A 9,626-nucleotide genomic window follows, 5' to 3' on the forward strand; every position below is an offset into this window, starting at 1 on the left:
ACACCTTTCCAGCTTTAGTCACGACTTCCGAAAGCCTTCTCAACATTCAGGCATCGAAACTGGAAATTAGCTCTAAAGTTTTATAGTTGGGGGGGGGTCACTGCTGCCCCTGCAGGACGCTAGAGGAACTGCAAGTTTCAGTCCCAGAGGTCGATCAGCAGCAACGAGGCTGAAGCAGATCCAAGGATTCCGATTTAATCCGAGTTTCTTTTCTTTCAGAGTGGCAACCAATGTGGTCAGACGGCTGTGTGACAGAGGTACACACACACACACACACACACACACACACACACACACACACACACTTCTCTCCTTAGTGTGTGTGAAATGAGGGCTGGCTCAAGACTTTTGCACAGCACTGTGTGGATTAAAAATAGCAAAACAGCAGATTGAGAACGACATTAACTAAAACTCCCAGGAGTTTATTTCTGGGTTTAATTGGAGCGTCTCAGCAGCCGAGGATTGTGGGAAACGTAGCGTCAGGTACTAATGATGACATCGTTTCACAGGAAGTCCTCCTGACGCGCTCATCTTAGAGTCTCCTTTCACCAACATCAGAGAGGAGGCCAAGAGTCACCCCTTCTCCATGGTAACACACACAGACACACACACAGACGCACACAGCTCCTGCAGGTGTGTCTCACAGTGCGTGTGTGTGTTTCAGGTGTACCGGTACCTGCCCGGCTTTGATTGGTTCTTCCTGGACGCCATCACTGCCAACAACATCCGCTTCACCAGCGATGAGAAGTATGTACCTCATCAAAGCTCCTCCCACGTGAAACGTGTTTTCGAGCGGCGCCCGGCTGCTCGTCAGCAGCTCGCTACGTCGTTTTTAAAAAGCATGCGGCTGTTTGACCTGAATCAGCGTGCAGAGCGCCTCCGAGCGTTTACTTGTTCTCGGGGTTCGGAGTAAATTCCTGAGTGGGTGGAACAGGAAACGTTTTTACCGTCTTTGGATAATTTTGGAGTTGATGTTAAATTGTCCGAGGAACATTTCGAGTTTCTCGTGAAGTTTAAACCGAATCGTTGATTTTTCACTTTTATGACCCGAGCAGGTCTGACGGATGGAGCTTGATTGTTTTTAGACGCTGATCCTGGATCTGCTCGTGCAGCGTCAGAGAACAGACTTTCATTACAGCTGCTGACCTTCGACCCTGCAGACTAATCTGGAAATATTAGCTCATTATGTGTGTGTGAATATCTGGTGATTCACACACACATAACCCAAACAGCAGCACCTAGTGGCTGTTAGAAGAACTGCAGCCCCTGAATGCAGCAGAGGCGTTTAGAGTAGAATAGAATAGCCTTTATTGTCATTGTACAGAGTACAACGAAATTGGAGTGCCACTCCCTTGGTGCAAGTTTCAATAATAAATATAAATGTAAAATATAAAAAGTACAATAAAATAATTGCAAGTACAAGTTTAATGTCCCTGAATGTTTGTGTGTCTGCAGCATGAACCACATCTCCTGTCCCGTGCTCATCCTCCACGCCGAGGACGACAGCGTGGTTCCTTTCCACCTCGGTAAGAAGGTAAGAAAGTGTGACCGAAACATCTCCACCAATCTAAAGAAATCCGTCAAGAACAAGTCTTATTCTTTAAGACAGCGGCCCCCAACCCCCACGGCACGGACCGGGCCGCGAGAGTTGAGGCTCAGGTGTGAAGTTTCTGGTTTTCAGGGTTTTTATCGTTAACTCGGTAGAACTGAAGCTAAAACGAAAACATTGGACAGATTTCTGCTGTATTGTCACGTTAATAGAAACCGGAACGTTTCATGTTTTTAAAGAACGTTCTGATGTGGACGGATCTGCTCCGGCAGCATTTATGCAACGCCAAATCACAACAGGGCGCTTTTCATAGAGCCGACGATCACACAGAGAGGAGCCAACAACCAGACGACCCTGTGAGCAGGCGCATAGGCGAGGGTGGGAGCAGGAAGAGCCAGGCTCAGGGAGGGTGGCGTCGAAGACGGGAGAGAGAGGCACGAGTTTCTGTGTGACCGATCTGTAGAGCCGCGCTGTGACGGTGTAGACCGGACGCAGCACGCCATTTTTCCTGCAGTAGAAGAAGAAACTGAGACTAACCCGCCTCCTCGCCCTCTCCCTGCAGCTCTACTCGCTGGCGTCGCAGTCGAAGAGCCTGAGCGGTCACAAGGTTCAGTTCGTGCCCTTCCCCGCCGCGCTCGCCTACAAGCACAAGTTCATCTACAGGAGCCCGGAGCTGCCAAACATCCTCAGGTAGGATCAGCTCGCGGTGATGTCACGGTGAGCCGCGAAACCGCGCTCACGCTGCTCTTTGTCTTCTCTTTCAGTGATTTCCTGGGCACAGCTCATCCCGTCGCACAGTGAGGACAGACAGGAAGTACTCGGATTACTCTCTGCACTCCACGACAGCCGCACCGCCGCGGCTCGTTTTGTCCTCGCATGACCTCGACACATCATTCCTCCTTCTGTTAGCATTCCTCCCACAGCCGCGCTCGCGTCACAGCACGCAGGGTCGCCACGGCAACCGATGCTTTTAAAGAGTGGTGACGTGGAGTTTTTAATATTTTTGTGTGATTGTGTCGAGTTTATCACTGGAACTTGTCTGAAGGCCTGTTACAACTTGAATTAAATATTATTTGTTTTATTTGTCTTCATTTATCAGTTCTGCTGTTTGTTTCAAAAACATCTGAAAATGTTGATGTCAGCATTTCTTACAATGACTGAAATAAAGAGATTTTTATTTTTCAATGTAAAGATGCAAAAATATCCAAAATTAAAGTAAATGTTAAATCATCAGATGAAAGAAAAAATGTTAACAAGGCAATTTTGACGACGAAAATCTCGTTTAAAAACAAACAAGCAGAAAACGAGTCGAGGACGAAGCTTTCTGTGTACAAAACATCAGGTTCATGTTTCTGTGGTGAAGGAAATAAAAACAGCAGCAGAAACAGATTCTGACGCGAAACCATTACCCACGCGACACCTGGGCGCTCACGCCGGGCCTCGAACAAGCAACTCAAAACCAAAATAACAACAACAATAATATTAATGAGCTCTGAGCTGATGATGATGCTCAGCTTCATCGAACATGATGATTTTTTTAAACTAAAAGAAGATAAAAAAATAAAGATTTAGTTTTACAAGCTGCTTGGTTCCCTGAACGCACCGCCACAGACACGCGCTCGTTAGCTTATTTATGCTGTAATGTGATTGGATAGTGAGTAAACAGCGCTCTCTCGCTGTTTGACTCAAAGGCACGATTCTGCACAAATATATCCACCTGGACGTACAGGCAAAATGCAAATGCTATTTAAGGTCTCCTCACAACAATGATAAGAAAAATAAACTGGGCCAATATAGCATGTTTGTTAATACAGAGACACATGTTACTGTGACCTCTGGTCTCCCACTCAGAGACACAGGTCTCCGAGTGTCCAGCATTCAGACCTGAGGACTCATGTGAGAGAAAATCTGCTCACACAGATATTAGAGCCAAACACTGTCAATAAGGCCTCTGCAATGTTCTGAAGACAGTTAAACGTGTCAGGTAGTGACGTCCAGCAGGTGAACATGCAGCTCCATGAACACGCACAGCTGTGGATTCCAGCTGTGTCCATAGTTCTGCAAACTTTGACCCCACAGAGTCGAGCTTTTCAGTTCAATCAGCTGCATTTCGATTAACTGGCATTAACTCAGCCAGTTAATGCGAGACAAACCAGCTGCTCATTAAAGCTTCTGGTTTGATCAGTCTCGAGTATACGGATGTATCCGTGTATTTCCGTGGTGCTGATGCTGAGCCGACAGCTGCTGAAGCATTTGAAGTGTCTGAATGTGGAAATTTCAACATCGCTTGAAAAAAAACTGCCAGCTAACAACGTCCCTCTGACCAGTAGACGAAGTTATTTTTAGCCAATTACAAGTTGAATCTGGTACTTGGGGTTGTTAGCTAAGATACCGTCATTAAGAAGCGGCACACCTAATGTCTCTGCGAGCTGATTTGCGATGTGCACCGCTGACCCGGCCATTTATTTTTTAATGCACCTGCTCAGATTAACTCACTGCGTGTCGTGTCCAGGGCTGGACTGGGACAAAAAAATGGCATTTTGACTGGAGACCGGCCCCCCAGGTATTAAAGCCATAAAGCCTTTGAATGAAAACAAATGCTGTTGTGACAGTCCCATATGGAAAAGAAATAGTAAAAACTTATATGATTTACTCATGAAAGTGGCCACTTTCTCATTACTTTCATATATTGTTTTAGTATCCAAAACATACAAGTTTCATTATATAATTTTTCAAAGGATCTTATATCTGTTTTTACTCTTGTATGCTTTTCATACAAGTTTCACACAAGACAGATACAAACTTTATAAGATTTATATATATCTTTTCCATATGTACACTGTCTTGTTGGTATATTTGCTAGACCCGCCCCTGCACAGTTACCAGCTGTCAGCTGCTTAGAAAAGGATCCTGGTGTTATTTGTCTCTCAGAAACAGTTCATAACTTCAACTCATCCATGTGACCTAAAAGGTAAACCTGTTTCTCCATCACAGCTCTGATGGTTCAGTAAGGACATCTCCTGGTTTCATCTTCATGTTTCCCTCTCACCACATATCCAAACCGACATCATGACCAGCAGCTTTACAGCTGTGGCTCCAGCAAACATCAGCTGATACTGGAAATTAATATTAAATCAATTCTAACAACAGCTGATCAAGCTTAAACGTGCTGCTGTTGTTTAGCGCGACATCTGCAGGTTTCCTCTTTCGGTGCAAAGTGATAAACAAACGAGAGAGCCGATCAGCTGATCATTGATCAGTTTCATGATTGAAGTAGCAACAGGAGAGGGAGGGGAGAGGATGAGAGAAGAGGCAGCTGTGCAGCATAAAGACACAGAATAAATCCAGCTTTGTGTCTTTTTTCCATTCTAGCTAAAGTTCGGGACAAACTGCGTCTCTTCTCAGCTCAACACGAAACGTGTAATATTTTCTCTGAATGAGGGACCATTCCATTTTTTTAAGGAGCCGTTGGCAACTCTACTAACTAACCTTATGAATAAAATAAAGTTCACTATCAGTAACATCATAGCAACCGAACAGCTGTATAAAAACTCCAAGCTGGCTAGAACGCAGTACGAGTTATTGCAACTGACAGTAAAAAGTCAGCACAACGAAAATAAACTCCACCTAAACTTGGTTTATATCTGACCCAGATAGACTGCAGCTCATAACTTCTTACCTGAAGTTCAGTTCACCTGACACTCGGACTGGTGGCTGCCTCGGGTCTCTCCTCCTGCCTCCCCTTCCCTCATCCACCTGCTGCCTCTGTGGAAGCCCCGTCATAGCCACCATCAAACAACGGAGTTATTTCTACACATCGACCTGCATCTGGCCAATCCACCACCTCTCATTGTTCATGCCGTTACAAAAAAAATAAAAAATAAGTCAAATAAGCCCGATGGCCAGTCCAGCTATGTTAACCTGCAACCAAATCTGCAGCTCCATACAGCAATGTTACGACTTAGATTATATCTTATAACTCAGAACTCTTATGTTAGCTCCCCTCTGTAGCATACTGTCTGAAATATTCCACAGCTGCAATAATTCTTTAAGTGTTATTTTTTCCTTGGTATTCTAATTTCACCGAAGTTTACTAAACTCAACAAACTTAATATTACTTACCGGGACATTTATTCTGTCATTTTCTTTCACCGAAAAATTGTTTCCTGCAGTGACGTCTTTCGCGCTTGGCTCTCCTACCTTTGCTAACGTGATGCACATAGCGCAGAAGCCGATGCTGCATTCACTTACACTCGGATATCTGAGCTTCACCGTGAAAACATAATCGGACATTTGATATTCGATTGAATTTTATTGTTTTGCCTTTGGGGTGGCCAGTCTGGTTGGGGGGGGGGGGGGGGTGGCCTGTGTCCCCCCAGGCCACCCCGCTGGACACGCCACTGGGGCCAGGGCGAAGTCGTAGTCCCGGGGCGTGGCCACGTTCCGGTCCTTCACCAGCGTGAAGTGCAAAGTCTTCTTGATCTCTGCGACGTCCGCGAGCCCCGCACGCTGATCTGCTTCCGCCTCTCATGGTCGGTCAGCGGCACCGCCATGTTTCCGCTAAAGTACCCGGGTCACGGAGCGAGGGGAGCGAGGTGACCCGCATACAGTGGGAACGCCTGTAAGAACAGCCAGAAGAGTAGCTACGGCCCCGCCCACCACACCAACACGTGGAGATCGTGGGGCGGGGCTTTATGAGTAGGGGGCGGGGCAATCAGCGGTACATTGAAAAAAAGAGTCCGCAGCGCTTTTACTTTCATGCACCTGGCTCCGTGTGTGACTGGATCAGCGGCAGCCGTCACGGCTCTGACGTGTCTGAGCAGGACTGCAAGCTCGTGACGTCACACACATGTTTGAGGCTCAGGAGACACCTGGACCTGTGTGCTGGGCTCACCGTGAGTGGGAGGATTCTCACGGCGTGTTTAGTTTGAAATCACAGAATCTGCGCTCCAAAAAACAAAAGATGTTTGGGGATCTCATTTTCACCGAGGAGTGACTCCTCTTCAACTCACGCCATCTTTGAGTCTCTGCGTCATGACGTCACACCACGAGCGTCAGGGAACTCAGCGTGCATCCGGGTTTCCACAATAAAACGCTTCCTGTTCGAGCCGCCGCTGTGCTCAGGTGAGCTCCTCGTGCTCACAGGTACGCGGTGTGTCTCCTTAGTGTCCAGCGCGTGAGACCGGCCCAGGTCCACATCAGCGGGATCGAGTCCTCCTGTGACAGGTAGAGCTTCCACCTGCAGCTGGTTCCACTGGTTTTAATGGGAGTCCAGCAGCAGACACACGCGGAGGCACACAAACACACGCGCACAGTTCAAAAAATTAAACTGGGTCTGAAGCCACAAGGAGCGCTGACCCCGCCCCCTGCAGCCCTCAGCTTCCTGCACGGTTGAAAACTCAGCAAGGAAAATCGCTATTGGCTGTCCTAAAAGTCGCTAAATGACGTCATCGCCTAATTTGCATAATTGGTCATGCTAATGTAATTGTAACGTTGTCGGAGAGAGAAATAACATCGTGGAAGAGACAAAGTGAGTAAAAAACGTCCTAAATGCAGTTAGTTTGTTTAGAACTACAAATTAAATTTCTTTTAGCAATTATTGTTTTTTGTAATGCCACAATTCCAACCCCGCAAAAGTGACCGAAGTAGGCACTCTGGTGGAGTTACAGTGTGTGTGTTTATAAGTAGTTTTAAACCTTGTGATCCACAAAACAGCATAAGAGTAAAAGAACTGACTGCGTTACAGTCAGTGCGGAGCAGCGGCTTCGCTCATGCGCGGTTCATTTGCAGTTTGGGCACACAGGTGTGAGCGTCTCCTGCCCTGATAGCAGCTGGGGGAGGACTTTCCTCCCCCCGTGAGCGCTTTGGCGCGGGTGAGGTGCCCACGGCAGCACCGCTGCTTGTTGAGAGTAAGAGCGATACGTGCTTTCAAGTCTCCAAAAACACCAGAAAGTCTCCAGATTTGTTGCTTGTCCCTTTTTAGAAAATAAAGTCTCTAAGGGGTCTGAAAAGTCACTAAATATAGGGACAAAGTCGCTAAGTTGGCAACACTGGCTTCCTGCTGAGAGGAGAAGGCCACTGAGGTCAAAGGTCTCCTGCAGATCAGCCACACTCTTCTGCAGGTGATCCTCCAGCTCATGAAGGTTTCCAAACTTTAACTTTCCCACAAAAACGTTTTTAGAGTTCATTTTGACACCAATGATCCGAACTCGCTCCAGACGAGTAGGAGAGGGTTTAGTGTGTGTGTGTGTGTGTGTGTGTGTGTGTGTGTGTGTGTGTGTGTGTGTGTGTGTGTGTGTGTGTGTGTGTGTGTGTGTGTTCCTGCAGTCAGGATGTCAACCACGTCTCAGAAGCACCGGGACTTTGTTGGAGAGCCGATGGCGGACAAACCTGTGACGGCTCTGTCAGGCATCGGAGAGACTCTGGGGAAGAAGCTGGAGGAGAATGGCTTCGACAAGGTACACACACACACACACACACAGAGCACACGGCAGCTTCACTGCCGTGTGCTGTGTAGTCACATTGTAGTTCTGTTGGAGCATTTTAACGACCTCACATGACCAATAATGGCTGCTGTGAGGTACTAACAGAGCGTCCAAGAAGGCGGAGCTCCAGGTTTGGTACACGGTGAAATTCAAGGATTTTGATTGGATGTTACTGAGCACTGATCAGCAGGTTTCAGAGTCTGTGTGATGCTCCTGTGGGTTCTAGCATTAGCTGCTAACTGAGAGCACAAACATGGTCCACAGGTTCCGTTCAGGTGAAGCTAGCAGACAGCTAGCAGCTACAACTGCCTGTGTCACCCTCCACCTTTTAGGCAGACAGGCCACGCCCCTGATGGTGCAAACTGAAAGCCTGAATAGAATCCAAATAGCTGACTTATAAAGACCCTCTGTGCAGTTATCACAGGGGAAATTATCCACAGAGACTGTAACTGGACTAACTCTCGTGTGTGTGTGTGTGTGTGTGTGTGTGTGTGTGTGTGTGTGTGTGTGTGTGTGTGTGTTTTCAGGCATATGTGGTTCTCGGTCAGTTCCTGCTCTTGAGGAAAGACACGGAGATGTTCACCGATTGGCTCAAAGACTCCATCGGCGCCAACTCTCGCCAGGCCAGCTCCTGCGCTCAGTGCCTGAAGGAGTGGTGTGACGCCTTCCTCTGAGGTGCCGCCTCTTCACAAAAACCACACCTGCGTTTGCTCACTTCCTGTTTCGGAGGCTTCTGATGGCTCTGCTGTTGTTAGGTGTTTGAGGTGGACTTCCTGCAGCCAGGTGTCTGTTTACCTGTTTCACTGAAGAACGTTTACATGAATAAAAGCTTTGTCTCCACGGCTTGCTGTCTTCTTTCTGAGTCCACCATAAAAACATCGAAGCCTCCGTATGACAGGGTACAGCGCCACCTGCTGCTGGATTTGTAGATGTGTTTGTGTTCATCATCCTGTGACATCATGCACGTACAGTGACACAGATCAGCCTGAGAGACGCTCGAGGACGCTGACCTGCTGGTGCTTTCCCCGCCGCCTCCTTAAGTCCACCCCTGTTAGAAATGGCTTCAGAAGAGGGCGGTTCCTTTTTAACACCGGACAGGTAAGTTTGAGGAGCGCTTTGCTCTTAGTCCATGAACTCATCATTTAAGAACTTTGTCTAATATTAAAAGTTGTTTGAGGATGTAAGAAAACGGATGCTGTGAACTACAGAGTCCAGCGTTTGTGTGTCGGGCTGTGAACATGCTGTGAGGCTTGAACACGGAGGACTCGGCTTCATCATCATTACTGTTCTCAGAGCTCTGACGCGATGAGCCGCACACAGCCTCTTTAAGCTCCTCCCACAGAAGGGAGGCTGCTGTTCAGGACCAAGTTCTTAAATTCATCCTCGTGTTCTTGTCGCTTCCTATCTTTGGGTGAGAGCGCGGATATCTGACAGCAGGTGAGCGTCAGGTTTGTTTGCACCTGAACACCTGAACATTCATTTGGAAGCATGGTTAAATATTGTTGATGCTCGTTTTTAGTTCAGTACATGGAATAAATCACTGGTTTGGAGAGGATGATGGTTCGGTGCTTATCCAAGGCTGTGTGACACAT

The 9,626-nt window shown here is 47.4% G+C and overlaps 2 protein-coding genes across 5 annotated transcripts in view; both read left to right on the plus strand.

Annotated features, from left to right (window-relative positions):
- Positions 1–2,640, plus strand: part of abhd12 (abhydrolase domain containing 12, lysophospholipase) — an 11,088-nt gene extending 8,448 nt beyond the window's left edge. For all 3 annotated transcript variants that reach the window (XM_004575292.4, XM_012916065.3, XM_024804758.2), the window contains 6 exons: positions 220–257; positions 510–589; positions 665–747; positions 1,456–1,534; positions 2,112–2,239; positions 2,314–2,640. In XM_004575292.4, coding sequence (XP_004575349.3) covers positions 220–257; positions 510–589; positions 665–747; positions 1,456–1,534; positions 2,112–2,239; positions 2,314–2,350 — 445 coding nt within the window. In that variant the 3' untranslated portion in view covers positions 2,351–2,640. The remainder of the gene's footprint in view (positions 1–219; positions 258–509; positions 590–664; positions 748–1,455; positions 1,535–2,111; positions 2,240–2,313) is intronic.
- Positions 2,641–6,616: 3,976 nt separating this feature from the next.
- On the plus strand, positions 6,617–8,887 carry LOC101468796 (barrier-to-autointegration factor-like protein). 2 transcript variants are annotated; one of them, XM_004575287.5, is made up of 3 exons: positions 6,617–6,775; positions 7,877–8,007; positions 8,562–8,885. In XM_004575287.5, exons 2-3 carry the CDS (start codon positions 7,882–7,884, stop codon positions 8,706–8,708), a joined length of 273 nt encoding a protein of 90 aa, XP_004575344.1. In that variant the 5' UTR covers positions 6,617–6,775; positions 7,877–7,881; the 3' UTR covers positions 8,709–8,885. The 2 variants fall into 2 exon arrangements, with proteins under 2 accessions (XP_004575344.1, XP_076747494.1); XM_076891379.1 differs by lacking the exon at positions 6,617–6,775 and adding an exon at positions 6,883–7,079 and having other exon boundaries at positions 8,562–8,887.
- Positions 8,888–9,626: the final 739 nt, after the last annotated feature.

This window comes from Maylandia zebra, linkage group LG13 (assembly GCF_041146795.1).
Source record: "Maylandia zebra isolate NMK-2024a linkage group LG13, Mzebra_GT3a, whole genome shotgun sequence".
NCBI lineage: Eukaryota > Metazoa > Chordata > Actinopteri > Cichliformes > Cichlidae > Maylandia > Maylandia zebra.